At 46.6% G+C, this 14,923-nt stretch overlaps 1 protein-coding gene across 2 annotated transcripts in view; it reads left to right on the forward strand.

Moving 5' to 3' along the window:
- The window catches only part of DOCK11 (dedicator of cytokinesis 11), a 79,773-nt gene that overhangs the window by 28,465 nt on the left and 36,385 nt on the right, over positions 1-14,923 (forward strand). The window contains exons 12-28 of one of the 2 annotated variants that reach the window (XM_083797048.1): positions 905-1,114; positions 1,662-1,784; positions 2,675-2,757; positions 3,800-3,922; positions 4,103-4,179; positions 5,313-5,497; positions 5,600-5,665; positions 5,849-5,941; positions 6,362-6,485; positions 7,149-7,270; positions 7,706-7,792; positions 9,149-9,238; positions 10,695-10,813; positions 13,215-13,284; positions 13,364-13,489; positions 14,053-14,124; positions 14,532-14,678. In XM_083797048.1, coding sequence (XP_083653174.1) covers positions 905-1,114; positions 1,662-1,784; positions 2,675-2,757; positions 3,800-3,922; positions 4,103-4,179; positions 5,313-5,497; positions 5,600-5,665; positions 5,849-5,941; positions 6,362-6,485; positions 7,149-7,270; positions 7,706-7,792; positions 9,149-9,238; positions 10,695-10,813; positions 13,215-13,284; positions 13,364-13,489; positions 14,053-14,124; positions 14,532-14,678 — 1,917 coding nt within the window. The remainder of the gene's footprint in view (positions 1-904; positions 1,115-1,661; positions 1,785-2,674; positions 2,758-3,799; positions 3,923-4,102; positions 4,180-5,312; positions 5,498-5,599; positions 5,666-5,848; positions 5,942-6,361; positions 6,486-7,148; positions 7,271-7,705; positions 7,793-9,148; positions 9,239-10,694; positions 10,814-13,214; positions 13,285-13,363; positions 13,490-14,052; positions 14,125-14,531; positions 14,679-14,923) is intronic. The other variant, XM_083797047.1, reaches the window with a different exon arrangement.

Consider the following 14,923-nt stretch of genomic DNA (forward strand, 5'->3'; position numbering starts at 1 on the left):
CTTGTTCTTCTCAGTCACTCCCAGCAGATGAGCGCACCACCGATAGCAGAGATTGTTATTTGTACTTAATCAAGCCCAGCATTGGACCTAATCAGCACATTTTTAGTATTGATGTAATGCCTCGAAGTTATGTTGTAATGTCTCAGACACGCTACAGCCTTATCGCAGGCCTTCACTTTTATCCTTACATGGACGCATGCCTGCTGGGATCTTTGAACTAAAAATATGTGGAGTTGCTGCCACTTACGTTGTGCTGTCAAGGTCAGTAGCTACAAAGGAAGCTGAGCTTGGTGTGAGACAGCCCTCATCTGTAGAGCACCTCCTGAGATGCAGCTTTTGCACATGTGGTTCCCCAGCAGTGTTAGCCTTGTGTTCAAGCTTTCCTAGCTGGGAGGTGCTTTATACTAACTTTGCTTCTGTGCCCCGGTGTGTAGCAACCAAGGAACGTTTTGTTAATGCCTTGCAGTTGGACTGTCCAGAGCTGATGGACTTGGGACAGTGATGAGTGAAGTGCTCTCTAGCATGTGAACATAAACACTCTTAAGTTGCTTTCTTTCACATTACAAGGGATAAATAATTCACAACTCTAATTGATGGATTGGGGTAATCTTTTCTTCATAACTTCGTGGTTTATAATTTATATAAACCCCTCTACATTGCTGTTTTTTTAAAGTAGCTTTGTTTAAATTGACTAGATCAAAATGCAAGATGATGAAGGGCAAAAGTGGTTTTATGTATTTATAGAACAAATAAGCATGGATTATATGAATCCTGGAAAATTCTGGTACACTAAACTAAAGGAACAAACAGATACAGAAGGCAAACCTAGTGGGAAAGGCAATGCACGTGAATATTCTTGAGCCAGTACCATGTTGTTTTTTTGACACATATATTCAATTTCCAGGTTGAGCCCTTTTTCCTAAGCTTGGCATTATTTGACCTGAAGAATAATTGCAAGATTTCAGCTGACTTCCACGTGGACTTGAACCCTCCATCTGTTCGTGATATGCTGCTGGATGCCTCCACATCTGGGGCAGAAGACAGCAAGGGACGTTCACCGGGAGAGAACCTTGTGCATGGAGTACCCGAGTCTTGCCTGCGCTACATAAAACGGGTGAAGAACTGACTTTGTCCTCTCGTTCTGTGTCTCCATTGAGGTTGTGGCTGTTCAGTAGCATTGTGGTGTGTTGTTACCCACTGTGTGGGCCAGTGCTCGTGAGCTGTCGCTGTGGATGGCCATGCCCTGTTGTGCGAGCCATGGTTTAAAAACTGCTTGGAAAGGTTGCCTTCCCCAGACAGCCATCAGCCATCTCAATTGACCATATTTCTCTCACTTCATCTGCTGAAATGAGAACAGGTCAATCACATGGAAAAGCAGAAGTCGGCTTTTCTCTGGGGCTGTGGGGTTTTGTCATGTTTTGGTCAGCGTCTCAAGCTGATTGCCACTTTGGGCTTGCTGGTAGCTATAGGCAAAATACCAGCTAGAGTTTTTCAAAAGCTGGCTGTTCTCCAACCTTGAGAGCCCCCATGGCCCGTCTGTGGCAGCAGCCATAGCAGGGTCTGTGTGGACTGCGGCAAGGGATGTGAGACAACTGGGGCCAAACCCAGAGGTGTGAGTAGGGTGTCCCACTGTCTGACAGCCTACCATCTATTTGTTGTAGGGCGTTTTCTCTGTGACCGACCCACATGTGGAGATCTTCCTGGTGGCCCGCGTGGAGAAGGTGCTGCAGGGCAGCATTACGCACTGTGCAGAGCCATACATGAAAAACTCGGACCCGGGGAAGGTATTGGATGGGCCCATGAGAGTATCTGCTTAGTGGTGCTCTCTGTTGCTGTGGGGAGTAGCGTGGTCTGAAACATGGGTTGTTTCTGCTGCTCTTCAGCTTCTTTCTGGCAAATCTCGTCTTCATCCATTCTGCTACCTGTGCTGTTCCCAGGCTGGCATCATCTGGGCTATCCTGGGAGAATCAGCTCCTTCCTCTGGCAGGAGGCAGACAATTTTTAGAAAGAGCCAGGCAGTTGGAGCAGGAGGACTTTCCCCATTGCACTGCAACAAAGCAGAGCCTGGTATGGCAGTGGCAAAGTAGGACACTTCATCCCCTGAGAAAGGGGCCACACTGCTGCATAGTGCAACACACAGCATCTCTGACTGGTCCTGCCTCACTCCCACTGGGAATAGCGATGTTTTAGCAGCAGAACACAGGCTTCACCCTTTACTCTGCTTGCCCTGCCTCTGTCCTGCTGCATGCATGATTGTATGGGGGAACTTATGCACGTTTTGGTCAGTGAGGGGCCCTGGTCCTGCTGTGCATCAGCTCCACGTGGCATGCACAGAGAGTGATGCTGCCTTGCTGCAGCCAGTCAAACTTAGTCCCCAGAAAACTGACGTGTGGAATACCTGGTATGTGATGGCATTCCCTCTGCGCTCTTTGTAAGCCACACAGCATGACTGTGCTCGTGACATGTTTGTTACTGCTTTGCAAAAGTAATAAATGTGCATGGTGTGAAGTGACAAAAGATTTCCTATTGACTGCTCAGGCAGTGTTACGCCGTGTGCCTGCAAGGCTGTGCATTGTGGAATACAGAATGTCTTCTCCCTTCTTTCACCCTTTATTCTTCTTCCAGTGGTGTGGAAGCAGTGGCACATGCTCACCTTCTCTCTTGTGTTTTGCAGACAGCCCAGAAGGTCCATAAAGTGGCCAAGCAGGTGTGCAGCCGTCTTGGGCAGTACAGGATGCCCTTCGGCTGGGCTGCCAGGTTAGTCGCCTTGGACTGTGCTTTGGCTGGTATGGGAGCTGCTGTTCTAAGTTATTTGGGACACCATTAGGCTGAGTGGGCGAAGGGCCAACTTGCTGAAGTCAGTGAGGTTGCGTGGAAGCAACAGGGGGCAGAATCTGGCTCTGACTCCCTAGGCAGAATGTGGATTGGCCTGAAATACTCTATCTAGAATTAGAAACAAAATAATAAATAGTAAACAGTGCTGGGAAGACAGTAACCTTCCCGCTGACCTGCAGTTACTGATTTCAAGGCAGAACATTCCTGAAGATGGATTATCCTGTCCCATGCTATTGCGGGAATTGGTGTAGAAATTCCTTCCTGGCACCACGCATTCCCAGGGAAAGGGTGAGAGTGGAGACCTCCTGGCCTGACAGTGGCAATCAGCTTTGACTCTGCTTTAATTAATGTTCTTGGGAATGACCAGAGAATAGTGATCCTATTCTCTCACTGTTATCAGTTTATGTGACTGATAAAGTACATTAGTGGTAACTCCCTTAAAACTCACATCAGAAGAAGGCCCTACAGGCAAGTTCAACCCTTTGCCCCTGCCTCCTGTTGCTAATTGCCATTTGGTGGTGATGCAAGTGACAGTAATGATATGGGAACACCAGGTGATTGTCACGGTAAGCTGGGATTTGGTGGTGTACAGCTTGCAATGTGTATTCCTGAGCTGGATTTTCCTGTCAGGAAAATACTTCACCATTCAGTATTAGTGGAAGGGGATTGAAGGACATTTATGACTGCGGAATAGGTTTGGAGCTGGGCTGGGTGTGTATTTCTCACCTGGCTTGAGAGAAGAGAAGTGGATGATGTCCCGTGCAATTCTATGTGACGTGGTGCCTTGCAGACTGCATGGGGTCTAAACAGCACATGAGGATGGGAGAGTGATCATGAGGTCTGGAGGTGATCAGAGCAGTCACCGTCCAGCGAACCTCTTGTCTGATAAACTCCAGACTGTCAAAGACCTCAGATGTCTGCATATTTACCAACATTTAGGAAGTGTGTCTGTTCTTTTCTGCAGACCAGTTTTCAAAGACTCCCAGGGCACTCTCGATGCCGAAGGAAAATTCTCACCTCTGTACAAGCAAGACAGTGGCAAACTCTCAAATGAAGATATGCTGAAGCTTTTAGCAGAGTATAAGAAGTAAGTGTAAGAGACTGGTGCAGAGGCTGAACAGACGTTTTAATATACATTTTTAAACAGTAAGTGTAAGCATGAGATGACGATTTCTGAAATACTCAGGAGGTAACAAAAAGCCCTGCTGATGTGTTCAGCACCTGAATTTTCAAGATTCATAGTCTTGTTCCTTTCTTCCTAATGCAGACCAGAGAAGACAAAACTACAGGTCATTCCAGCCCAGTTAAATATTGTCATCAAAGACATCCCGCTAGACTTCACAAGTAAGAATCTTGGATCTGAAAATAAATGCTGGTGGTGCTAGCCTCAGGAGTTAGCACTTATATGGGGAGTTTCTCTGTTTCATTAGCAAGAATATTGTGGGGTTGCAATAAGAAATGAGTAATTTGGGACAACTGCTGACTTGTAACTCTTTCTGATGGATTCTTTGGAGGGTTGTGGTCCAAGTGCAGAGGTTTACCTGAGGGGTGCATTTGCTTTGCAGCTTGGTTGTCACATCCTAAATCTAAAGGAAGCCACCTGCCCTCTTTTGCCATTATAATTACACCAGGCTTATATAACACCAGAGGGCTTCACAAACATACTCAGTGTGATTCTTCACACTCGTGTTCAGTGTCACCCCATGGGCCTTTGCCAGCTCCTGTCACAGGTTCTGTGATCCAGTCCCCTATCCTAAAGGCTTTTCTGGCAGCCTTCATTTTATTTATTTATTATTATTTTTTAAATCTTTGTGAACACCGTCACTTGAGCTGAACTCTCCCTCATGATGCATGTGAGTCTCAGTGAATTAGGTGGGGATTATGCACAGGTATTTGCAGGCAAACTAACCATCAAGCATCTTTCTGAAGCAGAGAGTCAAGGACTGACATAGCAGAATCAGTGCATTTTGAGAAGTCAGTCTCATGTCATAATTTCAGTAGCCTGTCTGCTTCAGTTAGGCAATTTGCATGATTTATAAAACAGTAACTTAACAGGTCATATTTCTGGGAGTCTCAGGTTAGAGGTCTTGGGCAGAGCAGCCATCACTGCCCAGATGCAGGTAGGCCACAAGACCCTTCAACTTTGCCCAGAGCTGCAGCAAAGTGCCACTTCTGCAGTCCTGTCTGGCAAGGAGAATGGAGCACCATGGTGCCTGTGCACCCGTCTTTTCTCAGCATTACTAATGCAGATGGGGACCTCAGATGTTGCGTGATCAAGAGGAGAATTTTCCCTTAATCATTTCTATGGGAGTGGGCCAAGCCCCACTGCCTGGTCAACACACACGACCCTCCAGCATGGAGAGAACTGAGTGCTCAGGAGCAATGGCAGAGTTTCAGACCACAAATTTCCTGTCACGTAAGCTGTACTTCCCATGTTTCTGGGGTGTGTGCTCATCCAAACTTTTCTTCTCTTCTAGATTGTGTCACAGCTTCTTATATTCCTATAAAACCTTTTGAGAAGAGCTGTGAGAACATTGCAGTTGAAGTGGAGGAGCTTGTCCCAGAAGTTGCAAAATACTGTTATCCCTTCACTGTCTACAAAAACCACCTTTATGTCTACCCCTTGCATTTGAAGTATGAGAACCAGAAAGTGTTTGCCAAGGTGAGCAAACCAGAGAACAGGCTGCAGGCAGACTTGGTGGGCTTTGGGGCGATGCTGCTGACCTGGAGCAATGGCTCATCTTCCTGTTCTCCCCCATTCCAGGCGAGGAATATTGCTGTCTGTATTGAGTTCAGGGATTCAGATGAAGCTGATGCCAGGCCGTTAAAGGTGGGTACCTGTTATTTCTAGGGAACTGGGACTGCCATTTGCTCACTGCTGGGCTGTCCATATGCCAGCCAAGTTGAGCAGGACGGCAGGAAAGCCCTGAGTTGTCATGCTCGCTGTTACAGTTTGGTCAGCTAATTTAGGGTGGCAACAACTCTGAATCCAGTTTCTCATTTGTACTTCCAGTGTATATATGGCAAGCCTGGAGGCCACCTCCTGACAGCAAATGCATACGCAGCCGTGCTGCATCACAACCAGAGCCCAGAGTTCTACGACGAGGTAAAGCAAAATGATGGGAAATAACCGATTTGCTTGGGTGCTACAAAGCCAAGCGGCTTTTCAGGGTTTTTCCAGGGCTGGGTGAAATATGGAAAAAGGAAAAAACAAAACCAAAACCACCAGCCCTTTTCCCCTTTGCGCCTCAGTAGAAGGCCCCAGCAAAGCGAGAGACTTTGTCAATTTTTAATGCAGGTTTGTTTTCTGCTGTCTTTACTGTCACGCTTTGTGCACTCCAATCACACACCCCCATTAATAACTAATGTGCAAATGTGATGAAAATGTTAGCCAGGAGTTATCTTGGATGGGTAGGAATGTGTCTTGTGTAACTGCATAAAATGTAACGTTTGTGAAATAAAATAGAACTTAAAATATTACTCCATGATTAAAAATACAGTCTTATCTATCATGATATCATTTTAGATTAAAATTGAGCTTCCAATTCACCTCCATCAAAAGCATCATTTGCTTTTCACCTTCTATCATGTCAGCTGTGAAATTAATACAAAGGCAACATCAAAAAAACAGGACACCGTTGAAACTCAAGGTATGTTCACTGCTTACATTATTTCTGTTGGAGTTTAAGAGTCCAAGATAAAATAAATGTAGACACATGAAATGTATGTCTAGACGCACAAATGTAGCTTATCTGAATTTTCTTTTTTGAAAGCAACCTAAGACAAATTGTGGGTTTAAACTGTGTATATTAAATCTCATACTTTTGCTGCAATCTGACAGCTGTTTCTGCACGTTCTTGATTTGGCTTGTGTGAATAGGACTATTGTCAGTCAAGTCACTAACAAAAACTTGGCACAAAATCAAGGCCTCCAAGGTTGGTCCTGCCAACACTAGGCACATGTAAGAGACCGAGCGTACTGAAGTCCCCCTGGTTGGGATGCTTCTCCTTCTTGCCAGTCCTCGGGCAACTGAAGGACCCTTGTCCTTGTCACGGTGCTCACAGCTCACACATCATTTCTGTTCCTCAAACCCACTCCTTATCTTGGTTGAGCACTGTCTGACTTCTGTTCACTGAGTCTTCAGGTAAAATATGTTTTAGCAAGGCTGACATGATCGATCCCAGCCTGGTTGAAGCCACTTGCACTACTGTGAGTTGGATTTTCTTAGGGTGAGACACAGCTCCTTTTGGAGCTTGAGCTAACCATGTATCACTGTGTGTCTGTTAACTTTGGTCCCTCGGTTGCCTCTGCAGTGGGGTATGCTTGGGTCCCGTTGCTGAAGGATGGACGGATTGTCACCCTGGAACGGCATTTGCCTGTTTCATCCAACCTTCCACCTGGGTACCTGGGTCTCGGGGACACAGAGTCACGAAGGGTAGGGCGGATATTTAAAATGGCTTAAACATAGAGAAAAGCTAAGCTTTTGTTACCGCTGTAAGTTCTTGCCTTGTGCTTGTGCTCTGCATGGCTGGAAAGATCTTCACAGCAGTGTAGCCCCCAAAGCTTACTGTTCAAAGGGGTGGGAGATGGGGCACTTTCATTCCACTGCCTGTGACTGTATAGGTTGCAGATCATATTTCTGTGACAGGCTGGGCTGGGCTGTTGTACATGGTGCAGCGCAGGACAGTAGGCATATGCTCTGCATGCATGTTCTCATGTGGACCCCTCTGTCCTGCCGTGGCTGCAGCCATGTCACTGGGGGTCCCCCTTCCTCCACCCCACCCTTACCTTCTGAGCAGCTGTCTGCCCGCACAGAACCACCTGCTCTCCACAGTCTGAGGCCAAGTGCTTGAATGTTGTCTGTTCACAGCAGTCCAGCGTGGATGCAAAGTGGGTGGATGGAGCAAAGCCTCTCTTTAAAGTCAGAATCCACTTGGATTCGACCATTTACACTCAGGTAAGTCAAACATCTCGTCCTTGCAGACTTTCAACACAAATGCAGAGGAAGCAACTGCTGTACCTCTGCTGCTGCTCTGCTGTAGGTGCTGTGGGAAAGAGGTACCCATGTTTGCAGAGCAGCACTGAGATACTTCTGTAGCAGGGATTACTTGTAGGGGTCTGCTGCTTTGTCTAGATTTGATGAGACAGCTGTGTGAGTGAATGAGCCCTGGGAGGTGCTGATGCTTTTTGGCCAATCGTGCTGTAGCTGACAGGACAAGGGAAACATCTGAAAAAAAACAACAAGAGGCAACAGGCACAAACTGAAGCACAGGAGATTCCGGCTGAATATGAGTGGGCACTTCTTTACTGTGAAGGTGACAGAGCGTTGGAGCAGGTTGCCCAGAGGGGTTGTGGAGTCTCCTTCTCTGGAGATATATAAAATCTGCCTGGATGCCGTCCTGTGTAATGTGCTCTAGGTGATCCGGCCTAACAGAGGGGTTGGACTAGATGATCTTCAGAGGCTGCTTCCAACCTTGGCCATTCTGTGACTCTGTGAAATAAGCTGCTTTAATGATGCAAAAGAGAAGAGAACTGGTGGAGATGGGAGGTTTTTCCCAAATGATAGACTGTACATTGACTTAAAAATAAATAAATAAAAAAAATCTGACAACAGCAGACACTTTTCACAAGTGAACAAGAATCCTCATTTCCCTTTGAAACCAGTTTAGGCTGTTTTACCTAGTCCTCAAGTGTTCTGTTGACTTACGGTGGTGATGGACTTCCTCAAGTTTCATGTGATGTGCAAAGATCCCCAGCAGATGCTCCAGGGCACCTCCTGTCTGCACTGCTCATGGGGAAATGTACTTGGCAGGGCTTGTTGTCCTGTGCCGGATGGGATCATCTGCATTTACATTCACTGCAACTTGTTATAAGCATCACCTAAACCTGTTTTAAGGTCTTACTGATTCTGTACAGAACTAAGAGCAGCACAGTATCTCTACAGCCTTTCAAATTGCATTCCCAGATGCGTTTTAGGGTTCAATAACCCAGTAATTACATTTCACATTGGAAGAGGAGGGAGGGAAACAGAGAAGCACAGGAAGGAGCTGAGGTCTGCTTCAGATGGACTGCAGGAGGTCAGTGAGGCAGATAGCGAGGCAGTATGAAAAAGTCGCAGCTGTGCTGTCGTCCTGGGGGGTGGCAGCTGGGGACCAGGAGTGCCACTGCTAGTGACAGGAGCCTTGCTAGAAATGTACATGCTCCTGGCTCTCTGCTGCAGGTCTGTCAGCGGCATTTCATGTGTAAGCTGGAAAGTAGGGGCTGGTAAAAAAACTGAGGCTGCTGCACTGAACTTACTTTTCGTCTCTTCCAGGACATGCACTTGCACAAATTCTTCCAGTACTGCCAGCTGGTTCAGGCGGGAGCTAAGGAAGTCCCTGGAGAGCTTGTTAAATACCTAAAGGTGAACAGTGCCTGTCAGTAGGTTTTGTTTGTTTTCTGGACCATCAGTAAATACCCAGAGCCCTGTTCTGTAGGGACACACACTCACTGCAGTGCTGGGACCGGTACATTGTGCAAGGTCCTTACCTTTGCTTACTGACACAACCGTCTGCTGTCTGTGTGCTGCTTCCTGCTGCCTTTCCCAGTAGAAGAAACATGTAGTCGGCGCTGCTCTGCCATGCTCATGCCAAACCCTCCTCCTGATAGGCTTGCACACTCCTCTGCTGCTGCCGTAGATCTGATTTAAACTTTTAAAACTGTAGCATGATTCCTTGGTTTCACAAATTTATCCGTTCAAAACAGGATTATTTTTTTTCAGGCTGAAAAAAGATCTGTGAGATTGTAACTCAGTGAAGTTTGACCACAGATGGCCTGTGACCCAGACCTAGCTTTTCAGCACTCGCTGCACCATGAGTAAGGGCCTCGGAGCAGGTCCAACAAAAGCTTCTGTAGGGAATATATTTCTTGGCTGTTTACTGTCCTTGTTTCCTTCCATAACTGCCTGTTTTTGAGATTGCTAATGTAGCAACAACTCCTTTTCCAGTGGTGAGGATTTATCATCACAAAGTTACTGGGTGTGTTTCAGATAGCATACAAATATTTTAAGTAGTAAAAATAATTGCAGGTTTTGAAGCCAAGCACTAAGAGAAACTGTTGCTTCGACCGCACTGCAGCCTGCAAGCAGGGAAACATTTATGTGCTAGCCACAAGTGGGGGCTTCTTACCACTGATACATCGGTAATTTCAGTCATTTTAATACCCACATACAGATTTAAGAACGTTTCTTTAGATTTGCAGGTTTGAAAACTGAAAATGAAACACACTGTCCTTCCTAGACTCATATCGTGAGATTCAGGCAAAAGAGACCTATGAGACAGGTGAAGGGTGTGTACAACAGATGATCTTGGCCTTCACCAAGTCACTTAAATCCCATTTCCAATAGCAAGCTCTGCCCTTTAGAGAAAAGTCTTACCGCAAGTTATCAGGCATAATTTTTCCGTGCTTCAAAGGCATTTGTGAAAATGGTACTTAGTCACATCAAAAAACTGCCACAAAGGGCGAGAAGAGTTGGAAGCAAACCTTCAGCCTTAAATTCTGGGTTACTGGGGTCAAACTGTAGCATGTGACCTCTAATTAAGTCATAGCTGCCTGGGCACATCTGAGAGGAGGATTAATACCTGCCATGAGTGATTCATGTTGCTCCCTGAAGGCACGCAGCTGGGATCTGTCAGCTGAAAGGCAGGCAGTAAGTAGTGCTATGGGTCCAAGTTCTCCTGTCCTCTGGCAGGCTGAAGCCCAAACCCTGAAGCATTTGCTAATGCCTGTCATATTGCCACAGAAATGTCTGTGGACTGTAAATATTTAACATCTGCAAAATGTTGAACTAAAAGTGTCTGTATTTTGAACATTTGTTTTAGTGTTTGCACGCCATGGAGATCCAAGTAATGATTCAGTTTCTACCTGTAATTCTTATGCAACTATTTAGAGTCCTTACAAATGTGACCCAGGAAGATGAAGTAGCTGTCAACTGCACCATGTGAGTGTCTGGTAAACCATCTGTCTTTCTTCAGTCGCAAGCGCAAAGCCACAAACTACAGTGCGAGCCCGGGTGTGGTTTCCCAGCGCAGGGAGCTAAGTGACAGCGCTGGCTGTCCGCTGCTGCTTGGTCGCACGGTCATGCAGTGGGACACCAGACGCTGTCCTCTCCTGGCACAGGCAAGTGGCGTGAGGCAGTGTGGGGCCCTTCCCCCGGGAGCTGCCTGGGGGAAAATGTGTTAGTTTAGAGATAGCTGCTGAGAAGGAGTGCCGGAGATGGCAAGGAGGTGAGGGGACGCTTAAGCAAGTGATTTCAGGGAAACCATCCTGATATTTTGTCACTCACGACAAGAAATGTAATTAGCAATTAGCAGTAGTCCTAGATGACATCTGTGGTGAAGACCCTGCAGAGTTCTGCAAGTTGCTGTGGTGAGGCATCCCAGTGCGGCACCTGGAACCTGGGGACTGGATTTTTCTCCTCCCCATCACCTCGTTTGGCTCACAGGCTTCGTTCTGGAGGTTTCAGACCTCCCTTCAGCAGTCGGGCAGGGTTTGCTGGAGGGGCTTGCTGCCAGGAAAGCCGGGTCACTGGCATGCCGAAACGTCCGCGGGTGCCCCAGCTGCCGGTGGTGTCACCATGGGTGGGGGCCCAAACCCTGAAAACCCCATGGTGCGGGGTGCTGCCTCCCTGGAGGCTGCCTCAGGCAGCTCCTGCCCAGCCGTGGCAGCAGCCCCCAGAGGGCAGTGCTGCCTAGCGCCTGGCTGCCGTGCCGCTGCTCCCAAACAGAGCAAAAAGGTCTGAAAGCACCTTTCAGTCCTGCCTCTGGTCACCATGCGCGTAAACCGAAGGATGCGTTAAAAACATGCATCTTCCTCCTATGGCTCTTGCTCTATAAAGTGCTGCAATGCCTAGGGGAGTGCTGGATGCCGCTGCATGGAGGTCTTGCATCTGCATATCAAAAGCATCTTGCTCTCGTGAAATCAAAGGTCAGAGACAGCCCTGGTTCCCCAAGGATGTAGGTCCCGTTGCAGCCGCAGTCCTGGGGTGAAGGTGTGGGGACTGCTTCTGTGCCAAGCACTTTCCCATTCTGCTTAAATTGCTGGAGGACAAGGACAGGGGAATAAGTGACCCCACAGCTACCTGCTGGGTGACCAGCTCCCACAGATTTGTACAAAGCTTGGCCTGATCCTTTCTCGCTTGTCAGTAGCTCTCTGTTAATGACAACTGCTTTCCTATCCAGGGTTTCGGAGTGGAATTTAAAACCCGCCTTATCTGATAAGCGGCTTGTAAACTCCTCTCTGTGGTTTGGCCTATGGGGTCTGTGACAATGTGCAACAGTTTGTTGTTCCCTCTGACTTGAACTGGAATGTAAATTCCTGATGTTGGCTGGGGAAGCCAGGCACTTGCTGCCTTCGTCAACTGCCTGGAGTGCTTCCAGAGGGCTGGCATGTTCTTCAGGGGCTGTGTATCCCCAGTGAACTGTAAGAAAACAGCCTGGAAAAAATCTAGCACAGGTAACAAGGAGCAAGGGAGGATACAAGTGACATCAATTCAATAAAAAAGAGCCTTCAAAATTAATACGTTTGGAGGAACCAGGAAGATATCAGAGTATAACAACCATGGAGAATTTTTCTCCACTTCTCAGCAGAGATCTTTTTTGTTGTTGTTTTGTTTTTGTTTTTTAATTTAATTTTTAATTGATTTTTCAGATTTGATGTAGTGTTGCAGTTGTTAGAAATCACTCTTATTAGCATTAGGAAAAGGGTCACAATGAGGACAGACTCAACATGCAATAAGCTGTATGATGTGGATGAATTGGTGGTGTGCAGAAGATGAAATGTGGCTCCCTCTTCATGTAGAGATCTGGATATGCATCTTGTGTTGGGTGACACCAGCCAAAGAGCAGATGAACTTCATATTTTTATTTTTGACTTATCTAACCCCTGAATGTTGTTCAGGTGCCTGATGCTCACTGCAGTATGGGTTTAAGGAGCTGCAGACTTTAATCCTGGTATGCACAGAGGCTAATGAATAGGATATATCCTCCACAAGGAATCACTCCACCTCACCTCCTTGTGCAGAGGGCATTGAACATTGAAGGTAGCTGGTCAGAGTGACACCTGGTCCGGTCCAACATCAGGATAAAAAGCTTCGGGTGCTCAGCTCTAGGTGTTCTGTCAATAGATTGAGCTATGGCAAGGATGGTGCAGCCACAAGAGCTGTGAGGGACGCTGGCCTGCAAGTACTGTCTGGAAAACCAGGACGTTTGCAGCAATCAGGCCTTGCCAGTGTTGAGGCTTTGGGGGTTGAGCAGGACAGGGCACAGACGGTGTCTGCTTTCATGAGCTGGAGGAACTTGCCCTCGCGCTGCATGCTGAACACAAACCACATTTCTCCCCAGGGTTCTTCTGCACATAGTGTCCAAGTGCCATGAAGAAGGCCTAGACCACTACTTGCGCTCCTTCATAAAGGTCAGTCATGACATACCATTCTGTGAAACTCCCTGCTGGGAGCAGGCACACCACTGACATTGTTCTTCTTGCCTTTCAGTACGTCTTTCGAGCTGAGAAACCCAGTGTTGCTCAGGCAAAGATGACCCATGAAATACTGGTCCTTTCCATGGCCACGATTTTGAAGCAATCAGCAGATTTTCTAGCCATCAATAAGCTACTCAAGGTGAAGTACTGGCAGTATTTGGCTGCCAAAGGTAGAAGGGAGGAAAAGGGGATCTGGATTAAAGCCCAGCATCCACCCATCCAAGCCCACCATGGAGCAAAGCTACCAGGGCAGCTCCTTGTATCCACATCCTTGAGGTTCTCCCCTTACAACAGAGACAAGTTCTCGCAGAGAACTTGCCTGTGTTAAGGCTCATGGCCAGACACAGCAAAGGGCTTTCCGATTTGCCAGTTTTATCTTTTTTCTTCATGCCACACATGGGAAGCAAACCGAGTTCCTGCCCTTCTGGGTAGGACTTGCACCCTAAACTCTGCTGGCTGCTTGCAGAGCACCTTGGGGTGCAGAGGGATGGAGCTATTCTCACCCCAAGGCTGGCAACACTCCTCCAGGTAGCAAAGCATGCTTTCAGATTGCTTCCCATGCCAAGTTGGCTGTGCAAGCACAGCTGTGCTTACAAAATGCCGTTTGAATGCGAACTCTATCTCCCACACTGCTTCTTCCCCACATAGTCAAGCGTGTTCAGTCCTGCTGAGAAAAAAACTAATATTCTTTGTTTGTTCTAGTACTCGTGGTTCTTCTTTGAAGCGCTGGCAAAATCAATGGCAATATACTTACTGGAAGAAAACAAAATCAAGGTAAAAATGAATTTGTTCATTGCTGCATTACAGAGCTGTCACAAACTAACTCTCCTCCATTTTTTTAATGAAAATCTATGTAATTCTTTATTAAAAAAAAGAAAAAGATAAGCTGAATGACTAGCCAGATCATTCCTTTTTTTTTTTCTTTTCCCTCTTTTCTCTTTTTCATTCTCTTCTGTAATTTAAAAATTCCATATCTCCCTCTGGCTTGTGCAGCCTTTCTTTTCTGTTACAAGCTACTGTAGTTTCAGCCACAGCTTTTTTTGTGCCAATGTTTTATTAGGAAGCAACATAAACAAATATAAAAAACATAAACAAATGTTGAAGGGAACTTGTGCCTGTGCTCAGTTCTCTCCCAGCTGCTTGCCTGCAGCACTGAGTGTACGACATGCTTTTGGTTTCAGCTGCCCAGGGGCCAGCGGTTTCCTGACTCCTACCAGCATGCCCTGCATTCGCTCCTGCTTGCCATCATTCCTCACGTGACCATACGCTATAACGAAATCCCCGAAGAATCCAGGAATGCCAATTTTAGCTTGGCTAATTTCCTGAAGGTCAGCAGTTTCTTTCATTCTCCCAGGCTTTAATTTAAAAAAAAAAAAAAAAAAAAAAAAAAAAAACAGAGAAAAAAGAAGTAACAAGCAAACAAATATGTTTTTAGTGTCTCATCTCTCAGGTTTCTTCAGTGATGAAAACTCAAGAGATTAGCTTTCCTAGGAAAGAAACATTCTCTTTCTGAGAGGCTATGATGCTCAATATGTTATCTAGGGTTTTCAGTCATGACTAGAAACTGTTCAAA

Source organism: Anser anser, assembly GCF_964211835.1.
Source record: "Anser anser genome assembly, chromosome: 13".
Lineage (NCBI taxonomy): Eukaryota > Metazoa > Chordata > Aves > Anseriformes > Anatidae > Anser > Anser anser.